This window comes from Aythya fuligula, chromosome 1, assembly GCF_009819795.1.
Source record: "Aythya fuligula isolate bAytFul2 chromosome 1, bAytFul2.pri, whole genome shotgun sequence".
Taxonomy (NCBI): domain Eukaryota; kingdom Metazoa; phylum Chordata; class Aves; order Anseriformes; family Anatidae; genus Aythya; species Aythya fuligula.
Window position 1 is genome coordinate 205,983,266 of NC_045559.1, and position 24,839 is coordinate 206,008,104.

The following is a 24,839-nucleotide window of genomic DNA, read 5'->3' on the forward strand; positions in this document are numbered from 1 at the left end:
GGGGGGTTAAAGGGGGTTTTGGGGGGGGAAAAGGGGGTTTTTGGGGGGCTCACCTTGCGGGAGAAGTGGTCGAAGATGTTGCAGCCCTGGCTGTTGAGGATGGCAATGGCCTGGGCGAAGTGGTGGCGCTGCAGGGGGAGCGGGGACGTGGTTGGGGATGGGGGCGCACGGGTTTTGGGGGGGCGTCAGAAGGACCCCGTGAGTCAGGGGAGGGGGAAACCATTGCCAAAACCCAAAAAGAGTAGGGCTGGGGGGGGTTTTACCTCCATGACTGAGCCCTCGGAGCTGTACAGAGCCGCCAGGACGGATTTCTGCAAGGAGAGGGAGCCGGGGTCAGCCTGACCCAGAACCTGACCCTGACCTTGATCCTAACCCTAACCCTAACCCTAACCCTAACCCTAACCCTAACCCTAACCCTAACCCCTAAAGCTAAACCAAAATCTGATGCTGCTCCTGACCCTGATCCGAATCCTAAACCTGACCCTGACCCTAGCACTATCCCCTAAAACTAACCCTAAACGCAACCCCTAACCCTAACTCTAACCTAACCCTAACCCCTAAATCTAACCCTAATCCTAACCCTAACAATAACCCTGGCACTGACCCTAACCCGAACCCTAACTGTAACCCATAAATCTAACCCTAACCCCAACCCCTAACCCTAACCCCTAAACATAACCCTGACATTAACCCTGTCCCTAAACCCTAACCCTAACCCTACTGCTGCCCCTGCCCCTAACCCTAATCCTAATCCTAACCCTAACCCTAAAAATAATCCTAACCCTAAAAATAACCCTATCCCTATCCCTAACCCTAACAATAACCCTGGCACTGACCCTAACCCGAACCCTAACTGTAACCAATAAATCTAACCCCAACCAACCCTAACCCTAAACCTAACCCTAACCTGAACCTTAACCCTAAACCATAACCATAACCCCTAACCCTAACCCCTAAACATAACTCTGGCTCTAGCCCTGCCCCTAAACCCTAACCCTAACCCTAACCCTAACCCTGCCCCAACCCAAACCCTAAACCTGCCCCTAGCCCCTGCCCCTGCCCCTAACCCTAAACTAACCCCTAACCCTAAAACTAACCCCTAAACCTAACAATAGCCCTGGCACTGACCCTAACCCAAACCCTAAATATAACCCATAAATCTAACCCTAACCCTAACCCAAACAATAACCCTGGCACTGATCCTAACCCTAACCCTAACTGTAACCCATAAATCTAACCCTAACCGCTAACCCTAACCCCTAAACATAACCCTGACCCTAACCCTGACCCTAAACCTTAACCCTAACCCTACGGCTGCCCCTGCCCCTGCCCCTATCCCTAACCTGCCACTAACCCCCAACTCTAACCCTAACCCTAACCCTAACCCCTAACCCTGCCCCTGCCCCTGCCCCTAACCCTAACACTAACCCCTAACCCTAACCCTAACCCCTAACTCCTAACCCTAACCCTAACCCTAACCCCAACCCTGCCCCTGCCCCTGCCCCTAACCCTAACCCTAACCCCAACCCTGCCCCTGCCCCTGCCCCTAACTCTAACCCTGCCCCTAACCCAAACCCTAACCGTAACCCTAACCCCAACCCTAACCCAAACCCTAACCCTAACCCTGACCCTAACCCTAACCTTGCCCCTAACCCAAACCCTAACCCTAACCCAAACCCTAACCGTAACCCTAACCCTGACCCTAACCCCAACCCTGCCCCTGCCCCTAACTCTAACCCTAACCCTAACCCTAACTCTAACTCTAACCCTAACCCTAACCCTAACCCTAACCCTAACCCTAACCCTAACCCTAACCCCTAACCCTAACCCTAACCCTAACCCTAACCCTAACCCTAACCCTAACCCTAACCCTAACCCTAACCCTAACCCTAACCCTAACCCCTAACTCCTAACCCTAACCCTGCCCCTAACCCTAACCCTGCCCTAACCCTACCCCGGGCCATCCCAGCTCAGACCATTCCCCCACAATCACCGCTGGGTGACCCCCCCATGTCCCCACGGTGTCCCCGTGCCCCGTTCCCCCCGCCCCAACACCCGCTCTCACCGAGGCCACCTGGAAGGAGTTATTGGTGCCCCTGTGGTCCAGGTCGTGGCACATGCAGGAGATGAAGAGGGCGAAGATCTCGATGTCTCTGGGGAAGGGGAGGAGGAGGAGGGAAACTGAGGCAGGCGGGAGGGCGGGGAGACCCCGGGGGGGGTTTTTTATTTTTTAGGGGAAGGGGTCCCGGCCGTACTCCAGGTAGTTGACGAGCTCCAGGTTCTTGTAGAGCAGGTAGCAGAAGTGGGAGACGGAGAAGGCGTGCATCCAGTTGTGGTAGGGGGGGTCACGGTAACCCTTTTTCACCATCAGGCAGAACCTGGGGAGGGTTGGAGGATGATGGGGGGGTGAGGAGGGGGCTTCTCAGCCCCCCCAAAGACCCCAAAATTCGTCCCCGCGACCCCCACCTGGTGAGGGTCTGGCGGTCCATCTTGTAGGTGTTGATGAAGTTCATGTCCTGCAGCATGCTCAGGATGGCCTGGGGAGGGGATGGGGGTGGGCAAAAAGGGGGTGTCCCCACGTCCCCCACCCCCCCCGGCTCACCCCATGGGGGTGTTTTTTTGGGGACCGGCCCCCCTCTCCCCCACCCCCGAGCCCTCACCATGGAGGTGTCGTCCTCGGGCAGGGAGCGGGGGGTGTAGGTGAAGCTGGCGAAATTGGGGTCGATGGTGGCCACGGGCTGGATGCCCTCGCTCAGCAGCTTGGTGTACTCGTCGTCCGACACCTGGGGGGCACGGGCACGGCGCCCACGGGGTCCCTGAATTATCCTGGGGCACCTCAGGCAGCACCACGGCACGGGTACGGCACCCAGGGGGTCCCCAAATGTCCCCTGGGTCACTCCACCCAGCACCATGGCATGGGCGCAGTGCCCGGGGGTCCCCAAATGCCCCCTGGGACACCTCAGGCAGCACCATGGCATGGGTACGGCACCCAGGGGGTCCCCAAATGTCCACTGGGACACCGCAGCCAGCACCATGGCATGGGTACAGTACCCAGGGGGTCCCCAGATGTCCCCTGGGTCACTCCACCCAGCACCATGTCACAGGCACAGTGCCCAGGGGGTCCCCAAAAGTCCCCTGGGACACCGCAGCCAGCACCACAGCATGGGTACAGCACCCAGGGGGTCCCCAAATGTCCCCTGGGTCACTCCAACAAGCACCATGGCATGGGTTCAGCACTCAGGGGGTCCCCAAATGTCCCCTGGGACACCGCAGCCAGCACCACGGCACGGGCACAGCACCCAGGGGGTCCCCAAATTATCCTGGGGCACCTCAGGCAGCACCATGGCATGGGCACAGCACCCAGGGGGTCCCCAGATGCCCCCTGGGTCACTCCAACAAGCACCACGGCATGGGCACAGCACCCAGGGGGTCCCCAAATTATCCTGGGACACCTCAGGCAGCACCACGGCATGGGCACAGCACCCAAGGGGTCCCCAAAATTCCCCTGGGAAACCTCAGGCGGCACCACGGCATGGGTACAGCACCCAGGGGGTCCCCAAATGTCCCCTGGGACACCTCAGCCAGCACCACGGCATGGGTACAGCACCCAGGGGGTCCCCAAATGTCCTCTGTGTCCCTCCAGCCAGCACCACGGCATGGGTACAGCACCCAGGGGGTCCCCAAAAGTCCCCTGGGTCACTCCAACAAGCACCACGGCATGGGCACAGCACCCAGGGCATCCCCAAAATTCCCCTGGGACTGATGCCAAGAACCCCAACAGCTCGGTGCCACCTCCCCAAGGGCAACACGCTGACACCGGGGGGGGGTCCCATCCAGCAGGGGACCCCCTCCCCGTGGGCGCATCGCCCCCCGGGGGGGGGACACCCCTCACCTTCATGTGGTACATCATCATCTCGTTGGCCAGGTGGCTGCGGTACTGCGCCTCGTTCACCTTCTTGTACAGCAGGGACTGGGGGGCAAACGGGGGGGGCGTGGGCGCACTGAAGGCGAGCACCCCCCCTCCGGACACGTCACCGATCCCCACGTGTCCCCTCCCCAAGCCGGGGACCCCCCGGGGACCCCCCCCAGGCACTCACGTGGGCGATGCTGATGCCGCAGTAGATGGAGAAGGCGGTGGCCAGGTCCTCGTCGAATTTGCTGAACCAGGGCCCGTTGATCTTGTTGACCAGCTCGGCCACCCCGATGACCTCTGGGGACACATTGGGGTCAGGGTGGGGGCGGGTTGGGACCCCCACCCCACGGCACGGGGCTGTCAGAGTGTGCTGGGGGATGGTGCTGTGCCCAGGGGGTGGGTTTGGGGACGGTGCGATGCGCTGGGGGTGGGATTGTGCCCAGGTTTTGGGGACAAGACTGTGTCCTTGTTTTGGGGACGGGATTGTGCCCCTTTACTGGGGACAGGATCGTGTCCATGTGCTGGGGACAAGATTTTGCCCATGTCCTGGAGACACGACTGTGTCCATGTGCTGGGGACAATGTCATGTTCTCGTGCTGTGGACAGGATCGTGCCCATGTTTTGGGGACAAGATGGTGTCCTTGTTCTGGGGACAGGATCGTGCCCCTTTGCTGGGGACAATGAAATGCCCTTGTGCTGGGGACAGGATCGTGCCCATGCTCTGGGGACAAGATTGTGCCCATGTTTTGGGGACAAGGCTGTGTCCTTGTTTTGGGGACAGGATCGTGTCCATGCGCTGGGGACAGGATTGTGCCCAGGTTTTGGGGACAGGATTGTGCTCGTGTGCTGAGCAAAATGCAATGTCCTCGTGCTGGGGACAGGATTGTGCCCATATTTTGGGGACAGCATCGTGTCCACATGCTGGGGACAGGATTGTGCCCAGGTTTTGGAGACAGGATTGTGCCCCTTTCCTGGGGACAGCATCGTGCCCATGTCCTGGGGACAGGACCGTGCCCATGTCCTGGGGACAATGCAATTCCCTAATGCTTGGGACAGGCTTGTACCCCTGTGCAGGGGACAATGCCCTCACCCTGGCTCTCATTCTTGATGGGGAAGCAGAGGATGTTCCTGGTGCGGAAGCCGGTGCTGTCGTCCACGCCGCGGTAGAAGAGGGGGTGCGAGTAGGCGTCCTTGATGTTCAGGATCTTGCCCGTGGTGGCCACGTGCCCCGCGATGCCCTGGTCGGCGGGGATGCGGATCTCGTAGCTCTGTGGGCACGGAGAGGCTCGGGGGCAGCTGGCACAGCCCTCCCCGAGCCTAAAATCCCCCTAAATCTCCTTAAAATCGTGCCGCTTGCCCCCGCAGCCCACCTCACCTCGTCATCCACCACGCCGCCGTCGAACACCTTGGCCACCAGCTCGTGGCTGAGGCGGTCCAGCAGGAACACGGAGCATCTGCAAGAGGCCACCGTGGCACTCGCACCCACGGGACACCCCCCCCCAGGGTCCCCCCATGTCCCCCCCGTGTCCCCCTCCCCGCCTGGGGTCCCCGCTCACATCTCGGCGTTGCTGAGGTTTCGGGCTTCCGTGATGATCTCCTGGAGCAACACGGAGACGTCGTCTGCAGCGGGGAGAAGGGTTAGGGGGGGGGCATGGGGAGGGTGCCCCCCGTGCAGGTTTGCAGGCAGGGAGCCCCCCAGACCAGCGGGAAGCCCCCCACCCATGTGTGTAATGAGGGGGGGTCTCCGCTCAGTCTGCAACAAGCGCTGTGCATGCACCGGGGTGTGTGCATGCAGCAGGGTGTGCATGCAGCGGGGTGTGCATGCAGCAGGGTGCACCACTGTGTGCATGCTTATGCAGCAGCGTGCATGCATGTGGCACGTGCACTTGCAGCAGAGTTCATGTGCTTATTCAGCAGCGTGCACACATGTGCCACATGTGCATGCACTGGTGTGCATGTGCTTGTGCAGCAGTGTGCACACGTGCATGTGGCATATGTGCATGCAGTGGTGTGCACGTGCTTATGCAGCAGTGCGTGTGCATGCACATGGCACGTGCACCTGCAGCAGTGTGCATGTGCTTTGTGCAGCAGTGTGTGCATGCATACACGTGGTACATGTGCATGCAGCAGCGTGTGCTTGTGCAGCTGTGTGTGTGCGTGCATGTGGTGTGTGTGCATGCAACTGTGCACGAGCTTTGAGCAGCAGTGTGTGCGTGCATGCATGCAGCTCGCATGCATGCATGCATGTGTGTGCACACACAGATGTGCACACACATGCAGAAGTGCATACAGCCTGCAGGTGTGTGCAACAGGGTGTGTGCATGCTGCTGTGCATGCATGCAGCACTGCATGGGCATGCAGCAGACTGCTTGTGTGCAGTTTTGAGTGCATGCATGCAGACATTGCTGTGCTCACAGCAGGTGCACACTGCAGTGCGTGCAGGCACCCAGCTGTACAGGTGCATGCAGCTGTTTGTGTGCATGAAATGGTGCACGTGCAGCAGCGTGCATGCTTGTGACTGTTTGTGTGCATGCAGCAGTGCAATGTGCATGCACACTGCTATGTGCACACAGTCTGTGCATGCGTGCATGAGCAGCCAGCGCTGTGCATGCTCAGGGGTGCCCTCCTGCGACCAGCAGGGTTAGGGCTGGTGGCGCACAGCACCACGTCCCCCCCCCACAAGGGACAGGGGACCCCGGTGCCACCGTCACCCGGCTTGGCACCACCCAGGGGTGCTCCCCGGGCACCTACCCAAGTGCGTGAAGAGGTTCTTCGCCACCTGCAGCAGGGCCTGGTGGGGACAGAGGGGACATCAGCAGCAGGGGGGGCACCCATGGGTGCCGTGCATCCAGCTGGGGGCCGGGAGGGAGTGGGGGGGCTCACCTGGCACTCGCACTTGAGCTTTTGCTCCTTCTGGAAGGCCAGCGTGCTGGTGAGCACCGTGGAGGTGTAGCAGAAGCAGTGCTGGATCTTGTGCTCGTCCCTCTCCGTGTAACTGGGGGGACGGAGACCCCCGGGGATGGAGGGGACATCGGCTCAGCACCCACCAGAGGGAAATTGGGGATGGGGAGGGGGCGAGGACTGGATCCCGGCCACCCCCAGCCCACCCTCACCTCTCTCCGCTCAGCTTGTTGAAGGCGCAGGCCAGGGCCACCACCTGGGAGGTGGCACGGCTGATGACGGGGACGCAGAGCATGGAGGTGACCTCGGTGCCCAGCATGCTGTTGAGCTGCTTGTGCTCCTCCTGCAAGGGGGAAAAAAAAAAAAAAAGAAGGGGGGGGGGGGGGAAAAAAGGGGTGGGCAGGGGTCACCCCCAGCACCCAAGGGTGCCCTGTGGGGTTGAGGTTCATCACCCACCTCGCTGATGTCCTTCAAGGTGATGGATTTCTTGTCCTCCACCACCTGCCCCAGGCGCCCGAAAGTGAGCTGTGGGCAGAGGGGGGGCTGAAATAGGGAAGGGGGGGACACACCAGCATTGGCCCCCCCTTGGGGCGCTGTATCCCCAAAGCTGGCACCCATGGGTGCCCTCACCGAGAAGCTGATCTCCTCCTCGAGGACGCGGTCGCCCACCACCTAAAAGAGATGGGGCCACGGGGCTGAGCTTCTGGGGGGGGGGTCCGGGATATTTTGGGGGTCCAGGACACGGGGGGAGCCCGTCTGGGGGGGCACCCACCTGGCAGAAGAGCTGGTGGTTGTCCTCCGAGACCAGCAGCAGGCAGCAGCACAGCGACTGGGTCTCCTGCTTCAGCTGGGGGGGGGGGACACGAGGGCAGCCGTGGGTGCTCCAACCTGCCCCGCGCCCCCCCCCCCCCAGAGGGCAGGATCCGGCCCCTAACCCCTCCCCAGAGCACCCCGGGACCCCCCAAAGAGCGGGGTGCCCCCCTGGGACCTCTCCGCTGGGGCTGGGTGCGTTAACCCTGGAGCCTACTGATGGCACCCTGCTGCTAATTAAGGATGGGGGGGGGTGGGAACGGTGAGCAGGACCCCCCCCCCCCCGTGCCACCTCCTCCCCATCCTCGTGCCTGGGGTGGCACCGTGAGCTTTGGAGACTCCTGACAGCTCCGGGGCCGTTCACTCTGGTCCCTACTGATGACCGTGTTTTGGAGACGGGGGGGGGTTCATTTCAATTTGGGGGCTGTTTGGTGATTTTGGGGGATTCGGCGGGGGGCAGCTACTCACATAATTGATGACCTTGAGCTGCAGCGAGGCCGCGTCCAGGTCGTACAGCTCGCCTGCAAGAGGGGCGGCTCAGCACCCTGCCCTCTCCGCACCCCCCCCCCCCCCAATGTGCCCCCCACCCTGCGCGCCCCCCGCCCTCACCGCAGAGCTGCAGGATCTTGCAGTCCAGCTCGCTGTAGCTGCCCTCGGGAGCTTTCTCCGCCTTGGCCAGCGAGGTCTGCGAGGAGCTGGTGGAGAGGCTGACCTGAGGCCAGGGCTGCAGCTTCTGCAGAGCCTGCACGCGCCGGTACGCCACCAGGGTCTGCGGGGAATTGGGGTGGGGGGCGTCAGGGAGCTGGGGAGGGGGGTTTGGATGTGATGCAGGGGACGGGAGGCACCGTGGAGGGGTTGGGGTCACTCACGTGGCGCTCCAGGGCGCGCAGGTTCTGCTCGTCCGAGTCGCTCAGGGGGCTGCAGTGAACCTGGGGGGGCAGCGGGGGGACGCTGGGGGCTTGGGAAAGGCGCGTGGGCACCCCCAGACCCCCCAATTTGGGGAGGAGAAGTGAGGTTTTGGTGGTGGTTTCCATGCGCTTTTGGGGTGCGGTTCGGGTGCCTGCTGTCCCAACCAAGGGGTGTCCCCAGGGGATTCAGGGGGGTGTCCCCAGGGGTTTGGGGGGGTGTCCCCAGCTCTGTCCCCCCCCCCCCCTGCTCACCAGGAGGACGCACACCACGGCCCCGCTGTCCTTGTCCACCAGCGGGATGATGAGCACTGCAAGGAGACAGCGGGCTCAGCCCCCGGGGGGGTGCTGGAGGGGTGGCACCGACCCCTCAGGTTGGGTGTCCCCCCCTCCCCTTCATACCCCCTGTGTGTGCAGCCCCCCGGTGCCCACCCACCCACTCCGTGCAGTCCCCTCCCGTCCATTTCTCCACCCACCCATCCATCCCTTCTCCCATCCATCCATCCGTCCCCGACCCATCTGCCCACCCACCCACCCTCTTGTCCACCCACACCCACCCATAAATCCAGCCACCCACCCACCTCGTCACCCGTGCACCCTCATCCCTCCCTCCCTCCCTCCCTCCCTCCTTCCCTTCTTCCCTTCTTCCCTCCACCCATCCGTCCACCCATCCATCCGCCCACCCAGCCAGCCGTACAGAATCACAGAATCACAGCATTTCTAGGTTGGAAGAGACCTCTAGATCAGCGAGTCCAACCTCTGACCTAACACTAACCAGTCCTCAAAGTAACCAAGTCCGTCCATCCACCCATCCATCCCTCCATCCATCCATCCATCCACCCACCCACCCACCCACCCACCCATCCACCCATCCATCCATCCCTCCACCCATCCCTATATCCCTCCATCCATCTATTCTTCCATCCCTCCATCCATCCATCCATCCTTCCTTCCATCCACCCTTCCTTCCTTCCTTCCTTCCTTCCTTCCTTCCTTCCTTCCTTCCTTCCTTCCTTCCTTCCATCCATCCATCCATCCTTTTTTCCTTCCTTCCATCCATCCACCCACCCACCCATCCATCCATCCCTGTATCCCTCCATCCCTCCATCCATCTATTCTTCCCTCCTTCCTTCCTTCCTTCTGTCTGTCCGTCCATCCCTCCATCCATCCATCCATCCATCCATCCATCCATCCATCCATCCATCCCTCCATCCATCCATCCCTCCATCCATCCATCCCTCCATCCATCCATCCATCCATCCATCCTTTTTTCCTTCCATCCATCCTTTTTTCCATCCTTTTTTCCATCCATCCTTTTTTCCATCCATCCATCCATCCATCCATCCATCCATCCATCCATCCATCCATCCATCCATCCATCCATCCATCCATCCACCCACCCCTCCCTCCCTCTCACCATCCCACCCCCGACCCCCCACCCACCCCATTTACCCCCCCACACCCATTTCCCACCCCCTCCCCATTGCCCCCTCCCCTCCCCACCCCACCCCGTGCAGCCCCCACCTTGCGTGCCGGGGGCGAGGGGCGCAGCCAGGGGGCCCAGCTTCTGGCCCTGCAGCTCGGCGGGGGGCAGCCCCCCGCACTCCACCCGCTTCTGCCTCCGCACCGCATCCCTGGGGGGGACATGGGGCACCCTGAGCCACCCCCCCTGTGAGGCCGGGTGGGGGGCTCCCACCCCAGGACCCCCGCCCGGAGGCTGCTTTGCTCCCAGCCTCTCTTGGACCCCCCCCCCAGGATGTGTCCCCCTGTTTTTGCCCCAATAAGGGACCCCCCCAGGATGGACCCAGTGAGGAGGGGGCTGGGAGAGCTGGGGGGGGGCAGCAGTAGGGGACCCCCAGCCATGGGGCAGGACAGCTGTGGGGGTGGGGGCAGCCCAAAAAATTTGGGGGGAGGTAAAAGGGGGGAGAAAAAAGGGTGTGCAAGTGGTTGGGGAGGGATTGGGGTGGGGGGGGTGTGCACAGGGAGTGTGCATGCGTGTGCATGGGGTGTGTGGGTACGTGTGTGCAGTGAGTGTGCACACAGGGAGTGTGCATGCGTGTGCATGGGGTGTGCATGGTGTGTGTGTGCATGGGGGGTGCATGCATGAGCACAGGGTGTGCATGCACAAGGAGTGTGCGTGCACAGTGAGTGTGCATCTGCATCTGCATGTGCACAGTGTGCATCCATGTACATGGCATGTGCGTGCATGTGCACGGTGAGTGTGCATGCATGTGCATGGTGTGTGCATTGCACAGTGAGTGTGTGCATGTGCACAGTGTGCGTGCATCTACATCTGCATGTGCATTGTGCTTGTGCATGTGCACAGTGAGTGTGTATCCATGTACATGGTGCGTGTGTGCGTGTGCACGGTGAGTGTGCATGCATGTGCATGGTGTGTGCGTGCATGTGCATGGTGTATGTGTGCACATGCATAGTGAGTGTGTGCATGTGCACTATGTGTGTGCATCTACATCTGCATGTGCATCATGCGTGTGCACACTGAGTGTGCATGCATGTGCATGGGGTGTGTGTGCACGTGCACGGTGTGTGTGCACGCGCATGCTTCATGCGTGTGTGCTGGCATGTGCACAGTGTGCACACACATGGCATGCAGGGGGTGTGCACATGCACCGAGTGCGTGCGTGTGCATGCACAGTGCATGTATCCGTGTGTCTGTGCATGCCTGGCCGGGCAGTGCACATATGTGGCTGTGTGTGCAAGGCGTGTGCAAGGTGTGCACACGTGCACGGGGTGTGTGCATGCGTGTGGCTCATCCCAGACCCGCAGCCCAGCAGGGCTTGCAGCAGAACAGGGGGGCTGGGGGCGCACAGCACAGCTCGGGGGGGCCCAAAGGCTCCAAGGAGGGGTCCACGGGGGGCTCACCTGAGCTTCCCCTCGGCGGGCAGCTCGTGGGGGGGGTCGTCGCAGGTCAGCCGGGTGTCCCCATCCAGCAGGTAGATGTAGACATGCTCCTGGAGGGGGGGGGGGCAGCAGCACCTCCGTGAGCCCCCCCCTGCAGCCTCAGCGCGCTCCCGTGCACGGCGCAAGGGGCAGGACCCAGCACCCCGCGTGGGGCTGGGGGCTGCTCCCCCTGCAGCCCTCCCTGTGCCCCCCTCCTGGCTCTGCAACCCTCTCAGCCCCCCCCAGAAGCCCCCCCAGGATTGGCACGGCGTGCCTCAGTTTCCCCAGGAGCATTTTTCCAGGAGCTCCACCACCCTGCAGCAGGCAAGGTCGAAGCCGAGAGCCCCCCAGCTTTGGCACGGGACCCCCAAAACCTCGCAACGCCCGGGAAGAAGGAGGCAGCAGAGCCTCACCAAGCGGCCCCGGCACGCTCCAGCACCCCAGGGAGGGGTGAAAGGAGGGAGGGAAAGGTAATTCATGGCAGCGCCGGGCGATGAAATCCCATTATCAGCTGCCAGCGGGGGAGATAACGCGCGCAGCGGCGGCGCGGCGGGGTGATTTAGTGCTGCGGTGCCGCGGACACGTCAGGGGCCGTGGCTCCGGGTCTGTTCCGTGCCAGCTGCTCCCTGGTTGATGGCCCCGAGCTGTTGGAGCCCTCGGCGGCGGGCAAAGGCCGGATCTCAGCAGACTTTCCGGGCCGAGGGTTTCAGCAATTGCGTGTTCGGCGCCCAGAAATAACACCGGAGGCGTGCGGGGATGCGCAGGGAGGAGAGAGGCAGGATCCCACGGGGATGGGGCAAAGGGGGGAAACTGAGGCAGAGCTGGGGGCCAGGGGGGAGTTTTGCTCGGCTGGGGCATGGTGTTGGCACGGTGTGCGTGGTGCCAGGCTGCCAGCAGCACCCCGGGGACACCAGCACCCCGGGGACACCCCCACCCCGTCACCGGGCACGCCAGCACCCTCCTGCTGCGGCACGGTCTGACCCCAAAAACAACGCAGGGGCTCAGCCCTTGGCAAATGCCACCTGCTGCTGGCAGGGGGGGGTGACAGCAAGGGGACAAGGAGCTCAGGGGTCCTGGTGGGTCAGGGGGTCCCCACCTACCACTTTGGGCAGCAGGGAGAGGACGGCATCGCGCAGGGCGTCCCGCAGGCTGGAGACATCGATCACGGCCCCCAGGCTCAGCAGGGCGTCCTGGGGAGAGAGCAGACACGGGGGGGGGGGACACACGACGGGGAGGGGGCTGAGGTGGTCACCGCTGCGACGTCACCGACGTCACCACAGTGTTTTTTTTTCCCCCCTTTACCCCAAAATCCCCAGCGGGTGATGCCGCCCGCCTGGGGGGCGCACGGTGCCAGGGGCACCCCATGGGGACGGGGAGGGGACCCCGGTGCCACCTCACTGCAGAGGGCTGCTGGGGGCTGCGGCTTGCAGGAAGGTGGGGGGGCGGCCACCTCTTTTTTTGGGGTGCCCCTGTGACCGTGCAAACGGCCATCCTGCTGGATTGGGGCGTACTGGGAGCACTGGGCAGGCGAGCAGCCCAGGATGTGGTGTGACACGGGGCTGGCACTGACACAGGGAGCCGCACGTGGCCGTGTGTGAGCCCCTCTGGTGTCTGCTCCGACCAAACCAGCACCACCAGTACCACACCAGTGCCTGCACCAGTGCCACCAGCACCACCCCAGCACCGGCTGGGAGCAGCAGCAGGGCGGCCGCGTGCCGATAAATCCAGAGCCGGGTCCCCCGCGCTGACCCCGGCCGGCTTTATTTACGCCTTTGATTTCTTTGCATGAATAAAAACGAGCCGAGCCTGCTCCTGCCTTCCACGGCCCCGACAGCCGACGCAGCTGTGGAATTTTAATTTTTTAGCAGCTTTTGTGGGCACCGAAATCTGGCAAAATCCCCGAGAGCCACGCGCTGCGCCCCGGCCACCTTCCCGAAGTGCACGGTGAGGGCACGGCCACCCGCTGGCCACCCTGGGTCCCCGATGTCCCAGCACGTGGCACAAACCCCAGGTGGGGTCGTGCCATGCCCTGGGCACCACCGGTGCAAATTTGGGGCTCCCGAATTCCTCCCACCCCAAGCAGCTGCTGGGATGGGGCGTGTGGAGCGGGGATGGAGCTGCGGTGGTGGCGTTTGGGGAGGAGGGGGCTGAAATTGTCCCCTCAGCAGGGACACCCAGCCCTGTGTCCCTCTTTCTGGAGCAGTGTCACCGAGGGGGAACCCACTGACCCCACACCACGTCCCCAGGGCACGAAATGGGGCTGAAAATGGCAGGGGGTGCATGAGGGCGAGCAGCACGAGGACGGAGAACTCCGGCTGCTCCTCGCTCACGTGCCAATAAATCATCCCGGGGAAGATGAACCAGGAGGGAGGAAGGGGAGAGAGCGAGGAGGAGGGGAACCAAAGAGCTCGTACGTGCCGAGAGCTGGCGGATGCCTCCCAGGAACAGCCCCGTGCAGGAGCAGGGGGCACGGGGAGCAGCCCCGAGACGCGCGCGTGCGCCTGGCACAATTGCGCACGGCTCCCCGCTCTGCTGGGCGTCTCCAGGCCTTGGAGAGGGCTCCGGGTGCTGGGATCCGGCGCCGGTGGGAGCTGAAGATTTGGGCTCTGGCTGTGATTCCAACAGGGCTGCATCTCCAGCCGCTCAGTAACACTGGAGACACATGCACTGTAGAATACAGCCAGGCCTCGGCCGGGTGCCGGCTGCGTGTGCCCGGCATCCCCGCTGCACCCCCCCCCGGGGGGACGAGGCAGAGCCCGAGCGGGACCAGAACGGGTGCTGGGGGGCTGGGGGGCTTGGGGACGAGGGTCCAAAGCCATTTGTCCCCTCCCAGGAAAGCCACAGCGGTGGCACGACAGCAGGGTGACGGCGAGGTGGCAGCTGGACGCGAGCGGTGGCTGTAAAAGGGATGGGAATCCACCCCCCGCACCCCCCCTCAGCCCCATCCCAGGATGGAAAAAAGCTGCGGGAGCTATAAAAAAACCCCAAAAGCCAGCAGAGAGCCAGGTGGGCATCCCGCTCACCCTGCTCCCAGCAGGAGGGGGGGGTCTGGGGGGGGCTTTTTTTCCCCCTTCCCAAGCCCGGGGCATCGCCGCGCTCCCCGGTGCCGCACCGCACCCCTCTGCGCCCCTGCCCCGTGCGGGGCCAGCGTTGAATTTCTTGCCATAAATAGTGCTTGTGGTGTTGGCCCCCCCTCCTGCTGTCCCCCCCCCCGGCCCCGCTGGGGCCCTGCTGTCAGCTCTGTTTATTGCCTTTGCTTAATTGCCGCGCTCAGGAGCCGGCGCAGCACGGCGCGCGCCCTCCTGGGCGCCGAGGGCTTGGCCCCCCCACACCCCGCCCTGCACAAACCTGGAGGGGGCCGTGGGGGGGGGTGGGATTAACCCCTATCCCCCCCCCAAATAAATCCTTCTCCTCCTGGGGGGGTGCAGTGATGCGTGTTGGCCGGGCAGCGGATGAGAATTTTGGGGTCACCGTGCCAAATGGAGGGGACACGGATAGGGAGGGGGCTCGTCCCCCCCCCCCAGCTGCATCCTGCACCATGTGCCGTGATTGGATCCCCCCCTGCACGGTTATGGGGATGGGATTTTTGTCAATAAATCCCCTTTTGTGCCCTAAGAGTGGGATAAATCACCCCAAACACCGGGGACCATACGGAGAGGCTGAGCCCCGCGGGGGGCGCCTGGCCCCATCCTGCGCCGCCTGCAGCACCCCCGTGGCAATCCCTGCTGCGTCGATGCTGCTCCCAGCCCGGGCTCCAGGCACGCAGCCCTGCCAGGGAGCTAATTACGAGGTTAATTAAGCTGCGGGGCCTGGCAGGAGGAGGCTGTGTTGGCACAGCCCGGCGCCCTCCTGCAGCGCAATGCCCGGCAGCCCGGCGGTGGCACCTCTGGGACCCACCGGGGGGGCTCAGCCCCAACCCCAGCCCCGTGCACACCGGGGCTGGGGACCAAAAACCCTTCTCTCTAGAGTACCAACGCTTCCTGGGGGGGTTAATTAACTCCGGGGAGCCGGGGGGGGGCACCATAGAAAGCCTGGGCGTGGAGAGGTCGCGATTCCCAGCTGTCGGAGCAGGGCCTGGTGCCCTCATCTCCGAAAATGCCTCCTGCAAGGGGGGGGCGAGGGGAAGGACCGATTTTTGGAGACACAGCCCCCCCCCCCCCCCCAAGCAGCTGTGCGTGGAGGAGAAGCCGCCTGCCTGGCACGGCCGCACCTCCCCAAAGAGCCCACGAAATCATTGGGGTCCCGGCCCTGGTGTGTGTCTGTGTCCCCCCCACCCCAAAAAAAATCCTTTGTAATAGTGCCAGGGTGGCAGGAAGGGGGCTGTGGGGGCAGGCTGTGTGTCGGGGGGGGGGACATGGAGCTGCGGGCAGCACCTCGGGGTGCCCGTGGTAATGGGGTGATCCCACCCGTGGCCCTGCAACCCCCCCTTGGCTCACCCAGCCTGGCCACGAAGGGCCCCCCCCAAATGGTACCAGCACCCCAGGAGAGCGAGGGGCAATTAAATCTCCATCAGCTCCCCTTTGGGGGCGCCAGGAGCTTTGGGGTCCGCGCCCCCTGCCCACCCCATGCCCCAGCTCCCTTTCGGCTACCACACACCCCCCCAGAAGGGCGGTGAAGCACCAGAGCTGCATCCTACCCCCCCCCGATGTTTCTCGGCGGAGCCGGGGGGTGATTAATGAAGCCATTCATCTCGTTAGGGTAAGCAATCTGTCCGCGCCGACACAAGCCAGGGTGCAGCTACCGGGCAGGAGCCCCGCGTCGGCACCCAGTGCCAGCACCCCACATTCCTCCCGGGGGGTGTGGGGGGGGGGGGAGCACCAGGCAGGTATTTAACCCCCTTTTTCTGCCCTTTCCCTGCTTTTTTTTGTAGGGCAGGGGATTTGTTGGTGACTGGGCAACGCCAAGCCAGCAGTTTTGGAGAGGCACCGCCGCGCTCTGCCCCCGTTTACCCGATGTTGTGTCCCCCCCCCACAAGGGGTGGCAGCACCCAGCACCCTTCCCTGCATGGAAGGGGCTGGTTGGGATTCCTGGGACCACCCCTGCACCTTTCTCGCCCCATCCTGCCCAAATTTCCAGCCTCCTCCTGCCCCACGGGGATGTTTACGGCGCGCCGCGATCCCATCCCGGCCACCTTCCTCTCCAGAAGGGGACGAGAGGACGAAGAAAACCACCTGGATGCAGCAGGACGCGGGTGCTTTGGGGCCTCCCAGCACCCCAAATCTTTTTTGGGGGTCTCTCAGGGCCTGCACCCTCTTTTAGGGCTCCCACTTTTAGGGACAGGGAGAGCGTCCCCGTTGTCCCCAGCCCCTCAGGTGGCCGTTCGCCCCTGGCGCAAGGATGCCACCCGGCACCACCAGCAGGCAGGAGGCGTTTGGTCCTGGTCCCTGGTGCTGTGCTGGTGGCACACACCCTCACCAGGCTGTGTGAGCACCCATGGGTGCTGTCTCCCATGGGTGCTGGCTCCCAGGAGCTCCCCGAGCAGGGAGCCGAGGATGGGATCCCCTCCCCGTGCCGCAGCCTCTGCTGACATCCTCCCAGCGGGGCCGAGAAACCCGGAGCAAATTCAGGATTTTCCTAGCTGAATTTTTCAGCCCAGTTTTTTTTTTTTGGTAAAGGCCACGGGTAAATCACTCCCCGAGGGTGCCAGGAGCCGGCTGGGGTCGTGGTCCCGGCAGCGGGTGGCGGAGCTCCGAGCCCCCTCAGCCCGGGAACGGGAACGCGTCCACCTGGGGACGCGAGGGAAGCGGTCTCAATTAATTTCTAAGTGGATTAGTCAGGGCTCATTAGCCCCCGCCTGAAGGATCGCCCCGGGGATGCGAGCGGGCAGCCGCCGACCTCCGCTCCCCGAGCCGGGGGGGGGGGTGGTAAAATGGAATTAGGGCCCCGCCGAGCCCTGGCCACCTCCCCAAATTGTGCTGGGTGCCGTGGGCAGGTTTGTGCCCCCATCAGCAGCCCTACGACAGCTCCTGGAGCCAGCCTGGGAGCTGGGGGGGCTGCTGGGGGGTTGGGAGCAGGGGGGGGGCCGTGCGTTTTTGGAGAGCTGCATGAGGAAGGGGGGGTGCGCACGGTGCTGGCTGGATTTGGGTTGTGTTTTGTGGGGCTGGAGCCTGGGGAGGGGGGAAACAGGGGTTGGGGGTGGGCATGGAGGAGGGAAAACCATGGGGAATTGGGTTGGGGGGGTCACAAGGAGCTGGGGGGGGGCACAAGGTGGCACAAAGCTGCGCCCCAGGGGTACCCGGGGGGCGTCTCCTCCCCTCCGGGACCCTCCGGCACCACACCGAGCGTCCCCTCCCTGCCAGGAACAACACAGCCCTTTGCACCCAGCTGGCTGTCACCACACAGGGACACGTCTGTCCCCCCCCCCAGCAGCTCCGAGACCCCCCCCCTGGACCCCCCTCGGCCAAGCCTTGCTGCCGGCTGCCAGCCAGCGCGCGCGCCGCCCTCCCCAAGCATCCGCGGAGCAATCTGGCGGCGTTAAAAATATCCCCGAGCTGTCCTGATGCAGGCAGCTCGCCCGGCCCCCCCCAGCCTCGAGGCTGTCGAGCCCCCCCGGCCATGCTGCCCCCCCTGGGTGAGGTTAAATTTAGCCCCGGGTGCTGGTGCGGGGCACCACGAGGCCTCCCCGGCTGTGTTTTAGGATCCCTTGGGGTCGGAGCCTTGCTCTGCCCCATAGACTGCATCCACGGGGCATGGGGGGGGGAAATGGGGCAGGGTCCTGCTCAGGAAAGTGAGAGGAGGGAGGGAGGGACACAGATGGATGGAGAGAGGGGTGGGGGGACAGATGGAGGGGAAGGAGGGACGGGGATGGAAGGACAGATGGAGGGATGGGACAGAAGGGTGGAGGGAGAATGGGAAGGATGGATGGAGAGAGGGGGGAGGATGAAGAGAAGGACGGATGCAGAAAGGGACGGAGAGATGGAGAGAGGGATGGAAGGATGGATGGAGGGTTGGGAGGACAGAGGAATGGACTCATGGAGAGGCAGACGAAGGGAGAGGAGCTCTGCCCATCCGTCTGTCTGTCCCTCCACCCATCCATCCGTCCCTCCCTCTGTCCGTCCATCCAGCCGTGCCTGCAGTCGCGGCCGGGCGCAGTGCTTTCGCTGGCAAATTACATTGCTTTAATCCAATCAGGCAGCAACAACCTGCAAGCCGAGGTAGCCCCTAATTACCTCATCCTTTATCTCGGGCTAATGAGTGTAAACGGGAAGGAAACACTTCTGGGATCTCTCTTACGTCCCAGATGTTATTTCGCCCGGGGTCCTGGCGCGGCAGATAGATGAGGAGCTCGGCACCGTTGGCAGGCGCTCGAAGGGCACGGAGCTGGCACATCCCTGGGGCTTGGACCCACACCCTGTGGGATCAGGCAGCCCCTACACGGCCCACAGCCCTGCTCCACCAGCATCATACTGGGATTTGGCACAGATGGAGGAGTAATAGGGCCGCGGGGAGCCCCTCTGCCCCATTTGAGCCCGCTGCGCCCAACCAGCGCCTGACCCACCACCGAGCAGGCACAAAGAGCTGGCTAACAGCACCAGCCCGAGCCCTTTGCTTCTCCTTAAATAGCACTTGGAGAGGCATTTCAGGTGTTTTTGCCCTATTAGCGAGTCCCAGCTGACGAGGCTGCGATTTAATCACCGCTCAGCCCGGCCGGGAGCTGGCACGGCGGCGTGGCGCAGGGCACAGGGCGCAGGGCGGGCAACCAGGCTCACAGCCACAATTTTGTGCACGGGGAAAGGGGCACTGGGGGGGCTGAACGGGGCAGGGGGAGGCTTGCACCAGCAGCGTGCACGGGGCTGTGCACACAGCGGGTTTTGCACGGGAGGCACGCACGGGGTGGATTGTGCAAGGGGCGCGCGTGGAGCAGTGCGCACGGGGCGGTTTGCGCAGGGTGCTTTGCACAAACGGTGTGCACGGGGCCCTTTGCACCCCAATTTCCTTTTTTTTTGTGACAGATCCAGCTGGAATCGGTCTCCCTGGGGAGCACACGGGGGTGGTGGGGCACGGCGGGGTGCTCCCCAACCATCCCCGTGCACCCCGCGTCGCGGCCAGCCCGGCCGCGGCCGCATCCCTCCACCCGCGAGGGGCCAGCCACGGCCCCGCTGATAAAAAGGGGCTGGAGTCAAGGCCGCTTCCTGTTGATGTACCATTGTCAGGCAGGACAAACGGCCCGGGGACCGCGGCCGTCGTCGTCCTCCTCCTCCTCAAGGATTTCCCGTCACCCAGAACATCGCGGCCTTCTTGGAACAACAGCCCCGCAGGGCTGGCAAAAATCCTTGCGGCTAATTAGCTGCTGATAAGAGCGGGGCTGGAAAGGGGCTCGGGATTTCTCCCGCAGCAGCAGCAGCAGCAGCAGCAGCAGCAGCAGCCCGGCCAGGGAAGGGAAGGGAAGGGAAGGAAGTTGTTACTCGGGTGGTAAACAAATTGCGAGGAGCAGATAAATGGCTTGTCACAGCCCCGCGCCGCGAGAGCCGCGGTGCCGCGCGCCGGCAAAGCCCCGAATCGCCCCAAACCCGATGTTTTTCCTAAGGAAAGTGCTCGGCCACGTCTCCCCTGCGTAAATCGGGAGCCTGGGGTCACCCATGAACCCCGCACAGCCCCGCGTCTCCTGCCCCGTACCCGCTCCTGGGGGCAGCCAGGGGTTGCTCCTGGTGTAAATGGGGTGAGCGCAAGCACCGTGGGTGGAAGGGAGAGGGATGGCCCCGTGGAAGGAGGTGCCGTGACACCCCGGCGTCCCCAGGAAGGGATTTGCCCCCTGCCCTTGTGTTCCCAGCATGGCGAGGAGCTGCTGGCCCCACAAGGCTGCTGCAGCCATAAATAACGTGCTGGAGGATGGGGGAAAGGGGAGCGGGGCCGGCTGTGGGGCGAGGCGGTGGAGCTGCGTGCCTGATGGGTTGGGGACACGTCCAGCCCTGGTGCTGCTGGCCCTACAACTGCCCCCTCCGGCTCTCAGCACCCGGGGGATGCTGTGGCTCCCACCTCGCAGCCGCCGGGGCAGAGGGAGAGCACAACCAGCCCCTAAAACCCTCCTGCACCTCACACCACCGGTGTCCCCAGCCCCACGCGCCCTCCCCGCGGCACCCCGCAGCGAGCACAAGCTCCATCCCTCAGCACGGAGCCCTCTCCACCTCCCCACCCCGTTATTAGCAGCAGCCCTGGCCCCCAAACTCCTTGTCCCCGGGGGGCGCAGACACCCGTGCGCCCCCGCGTTGGTGCCAGCCCTTTGTAGGGTGGCAGAGCCAGGCACGGTGCCGGCACCGCATCCTCGGGACGCGGCGTTCCTGGAAGGCTCCCCCTGGCACCCGGTCCCTTTCCTGTCCCCACCAGCAGCCTGCGCCTCCCGGGCTGCCACCGAGAGCCTCTCCAAGACACCCTGCTGGTGGCTGGGCTCGCCGAGAGGTCACCGTGGCGAGGAGCTGGTGGCCCCCCCGTGTTCCCAACCGGGAGCGGGGCTTTTGGCTATGAGGGTGCCCAGCAGGGAGGGCGTTGGGACAGACCCCAAAAGGAAACCGTGGGGGTGTGCACGGAGCCCCTGGGGGGATGTGGGCACGTGGGCATGGAGAGGGACCCAAAAGTGGGGTCTGGGCAGCGGCGCAGGAATGAGGGGGGGGGAAATGTTCGCACGTCCCCACCCCAGCCGGCACTAATGGGATCTGCGCGGTGATTAGGGAGCTCATTTACCAGCCTCTGATTGAACTGGGGAAATTTAATTGCTGGCCATCTGCAGCCAGGGAGGAATTCGATTTGGGGCAGCTCTCCAAGCAGTACCTGGATGGTCTGGGGGGGGGCCCAGGGCTGTGCCAGCGTTGCCCGGCTCGGTGGGGACCAGGCACGGAGCTGCTTGCAACAACACCACCCTCGGGACGTTGCTCTGTGTGCGTGGAAAAGCTGCTCCTCCCTCCCAAAAAATCTTTTATTTTCCATATATTGAGGGGTTTGGGTTGTGGGGTCCAGCCCTGGAGGTGTCTGGCCCCATGAACTGCAGGAGTTGAATTATTCGGGGGGGGGGTGCTGAGGCGCAGCCCAAAGTCACCCCTTAAATCCAGGCCAGGGCCAGGAGCAGAGCACGCGGCCAAAAACCCGCGGATCTGCCCCAGAAAAGCAGCCGAGCCCTGCCTGGCTCCATCCCTGCGCCCAGCGGGCTGGAGGAGGAGGAGGAGGATGGAGTGGCATCGCCTGGGTGGCATCGCAGCCCCCACCCCAAATCAGCCACCCCTGAGAGGAGGCTGCTGCCCTCCCCAGCTCCAGAACACATTTTAGGGATGCTCACATGAAACCTGGATCCAGCACTGTGAGCCCCCCAGGGGTCCTGAGCCCCCCCCAGGGTCGTCCCCGCTGCGGGCAGGGCCCCGTGCCGTCGCCTCCGTGCTAAATATCTCAGCTCAGCTCGAAAGGGACAAGGTCTGGGGGCAGGGAGCAGTCGCTGTGCCCGTGAGGATGATGCTGGTGCTGGCTCCAGCATGAGAAATTCCTCCCCTCCAGCAAACACCAAAAATCAAAGCCGCTGCCCCAAATCCTCCTCTCTTCCCGGTGCGCTCGGGGCAGCTCCAGCCGGGCTCTGGGCTCCCCCCGCAGCCCCTGAACCCAAAACCCACCCGGAGGTGCCCAAAAACCCTGACTGTGGGCACAGCAGGACGGGGAGCCCACGGGATGTCCCCAGGAGAAGCGAGACCCACGGGGTTGGCGCAGGAGCTGACGAGAGGGTGGGTGGCAGTGACATCCCCGGGGACTTCACACACCTCACCCCACGGACACGGGAGATTTTGGGGAGCCACGACCCCAAACGAGCAGCACCGGGGCAGGCACCGAGGCAGCACGGGCTGATCCTGCACAGGCAGGACGAGCTTTTAAATGTGGGACCCCCTGGATGAGGACACCCGGGGGGTGCCCAGCTCCAGTTTGGGGGTCCCGCTGTGCCCCCAAAACGGCAGGGTGGGGGCCGTGAGCGGGGCAGGGGAGGGGAGGAAGCCGTCCCCCGTCGCACGTCATGGAAAGAAGCGCCCCTGCATTGTGCGGCGCGGCCGCCGCGGCCCTTTCCTCCCCTTTATTACCCTGCTGATGTGTTTGTGTCAGCGGGAGGAAACGGCGGCCGCGCCGAGACAAACGGCTGCGCGCACACACGCATGGCCCCACGCCGCCCCCCGCCCCACAAACCCGGCCCGAGCCCCCCCCAGAACCCATCCCAATGGGGAAACCGAGGCAGGAGAGGGGTGCGCCTTAAAAATCGATGTCCCCAAGGTGGGTTGGGGTGGCCGGGGGGCGCGGGGATGCGGCTGCCCCCTGCCCTGGAGCTGCGCCGTGCCCCCCCCCGGCCCCAGCGCGGGTGCAGCAGCAGTGGGTCAGTGCATTTTCCCCCCCCCCCGGCTGGCTTCCTGCTCGGCCAGGCTGCGAACACGTATCAATTAGGATCTGATTCATGGGCCAGTCAGCGGGTAATTGCATTGGGGCCGCTGCCTGGGAGAGGAGGCAGGGAGAGGAGGCAGCGGTGGAGACGCCGAGAGCTTGGCCGGAGCGGCCTCACCCCACCGTGGGGTGCTCGGGGTGGGGTGGGGGGGACGCATAAAGCTAAAAAAAAACCCCAAAGGTGACGCAGCCCCACAGCTCCGGGCTTGGGGATGCTGGTCCCAAAGCAGCCAGCGCCACCGGTGCTGGTGACCGCGGTGATCCCCAGAGGGACATGGTGTCCCCGTGTAGGGCAGCAGAGCAGTGTCCCCCCCCTCGCCACGCACCTCCCCGTGGCCCCACTCCGGTCCCTTCACCTCGTGCTGCTGCAGCATCGCCCGCCGGAGAGGCAGCTCTGCCCGTCCCGTGTGTCCCCCGGCCCCAAAACACCGAGACGGATGCGCCACAGGCAGCACCGGTTGGGTCCTGGGGGTCTGGGACCACTGGAGACCCCACACCACATCCTTTCACCCCAAAAACTATCCCGGGGGAGGAATCACCCATCCTGCCCCTGCTGGGTGACAGCTCGGATGTCCCCAAGCTCAAAACCCCGCAGCAAACCGTGCCGACCCCGGTCCCTCTCCGCCGGCCGCGGGGCTGGCCGGTGCTGCTGGCCTTTCCCTCCTGGTTCCTTTCTCTCCGTCAGCAGCTTTTGGTGGCTTTGGAGCATTTTGTTTCCTGCCCCTCTTTTCGCAGGGCAAAGCCCTCTGTTCCCCTCCTCGTTCTGGCAGCAGCCAGGGGGACGCCGAGCCCACGGCCCCATTGCCCGCACCCAAACCAAGGTGCCGGGTTTTGGGGTCAGGAAACCCGGCCCTGGACACTCTAGAATGGGGCAGAGGGCTCAGGGTTGGAGCAAAACCCACCCGAGCTGCCCCAAATCTGGGTGCGTGTTCCCATCCTCCTCACCCAGGGCGCATCCTGGCCCCGAAACCTGCGTGCGAGGGAGGATTTGGGGCACGGCGCTGCCGGGGGGGCCCGACGGTGCCCCCCTGCTCAATCCTGGCACAGCCACCCCGGTGTCAGCCCCACGGTGGGCACGCTGCCTGCCCCCAGCCGTGCACCGAGCAGCCTGGGGGAGCGCAGAGCCGGGGACCCCAACCCCCCCCAAAGCTTCTCCAAGACGCACCAGACCCCAAAGCGGCACCGCAAACGCACGGGATGCCCCCCACCCACCCCCCACCCCCTGCCCCCCAAACCCATCCCGGAGCCCAGCGACCCCCGGGACTCCCCCAAATCCTTCCCCACCCTTCTCCCCCAAGCCCGGAGCCCCCATTTCGGGGTGGGGGGTGGCCGGGCAGAGCCCCCAGACCCCGGCCTTACAGCGTCCCGGAGGGTGCCCATGGCGCGGCCCCGGTGGCGGCGGCTCCCGGCGCGGCTGCGGGAGGGCGCTGCGGGCCCGCCGGGACCGGGACCGGGGCCGGGGTAGGGGCAGGGGCTGGGGCCGGGGCCGCCCCCCCCCCCCCCGGAGCCAGCCCATTTCCTCCGGCCCGGCAGGATCCGCACCTCCCCGCAGGAAAGGCAGAGCGGGGGGGTGCGCGCAGCCCGGCGCGTCCCCGAGCCCCTTTCGGGGTGGGGGGGGGCACCGCTGCCCCTGTGCCTGCCCGGGGGTGCGCTCCCCCCTCATGCACCCGGGAGGGGGTCGGGGATGGGGGGGTCCTTGCTGCTCCCCGGCTGGCCCCGAGCTCCGTGCCTCAGTTTCCCCACCGGGCACGACCCCCTGTGTCCCCCCCCCGGAGCGGTTCAGGACCCCAGAAGCTGTCGGGGGCGCTGGGGGTTTGGGGAGGGGGGGGGTTGAAGCCCCCTGCCCGGCCGGGAGGTGCCGTGCGGGATGCTCAGCCCCGGCACGGGGGGGTCCCGGCCCCGCATGGTCCCGACCCGGCTTTTCCAGCAGGACCCGCGGCTCCACCGCCCCCCCCCATTAATCCTCATCCCTCCCCCTCCCCAAATCCCTGCCCGCTTTTAACACCGGG

The 24,839-nt window shown here is 64.4% G+C and overlaps 1 protein-coding gene across 1 annotated transcript in view; it reads right to left on the reverse strand.

Annotated features, from left to right (window-relative positions):
* The window catches only part of PDE2A (phosphodiesterase 2A), a 46,966-nt gene that overhangs the window by 2,965 nt on the left and 19,162 nt on the right, over window positions 1-24,839 (reverse strand). The window contains exons 3-26 of the mRNA XM_032207160.1: window positions 12,531-12,620; window positions 11,413-11,501; window positions 10,054-10,163; window positions 8,785-8,840; window positions 8,494-8,553; window positions 8,234-8,393; window positions 8,093-8,145; window positions 7,587-7,661; window positions 7,445-7,486; window positions 7,271-7,339; window positions 7,027-7,157; window positions 6,797-6,908; window positions 6,665-6,704; window positions 5,470-5,533; window positions 5,289-5,367; window positions 5,004-5,181; window positions 4,098-4,210; window positions 3,893-3,970; window positions 2,661-2,783; window positions 2,467-2,537; window positions 2,256-2,378; window positions 2,066-2,153; window positions 264-311; window positions 54-128 (exon numbers count right to left, since the gene is read on the reverse strand). Coding sequence (XP_032063051.1) covers window positions 54-128; window positions 264-311; window positions 2,066-2,153; window positions 2,256-2,378; window positions 2,467-2,537; window positions 2,661-2,783; window positions 3,893-3,970; window positions 4,098-4,210; window positions 5,004-5,181; window positions 5,289-5,367; window positions 5,470-5,533; window positions 6,665-6,704; window positions 6,797-6,908; window positions 7,027-7,157; window positions 7,271-7,339; window positions 7,445-7,486; window positions 7,587-7,661; window positions 8,093-8,145; window positions 8,234-8,393; window positions 8,494-8,553; window positions 8,785-8,840; window positions 10,054-10,163; window positions 11,413-11,501; window positions 12,531-12,620 — 2,127 coding nt within the window. The remainder of the gene's footprint in view (window positions 1-53; window positions 129-263; window positions 312-2,065; window positions 2,154-2,255; window positions 2,379-2,466; window positions 2,538-2,660; window positions 2,784-3,892; window positions 3,971-4,097; window positions 4,211-5,003; window positions 5,182-5,288; window positions 5,368-5,469; window positions 5,534-6,664; window positions 6,705-6,796; window positions 6,909-7,026; window positions 7,158-7,270; window positions 7,340-7,444; window positions 7,487-7,586; window positions 7,662-8,092; window positions 8,146-8,233; window positions 8,394-8,493; window positions 8,554-8,784; window positions 8,841-10,053; window positions 10,164-11,412; window positions 11,502-12,530; window positions 12,621-24,839) is intronic.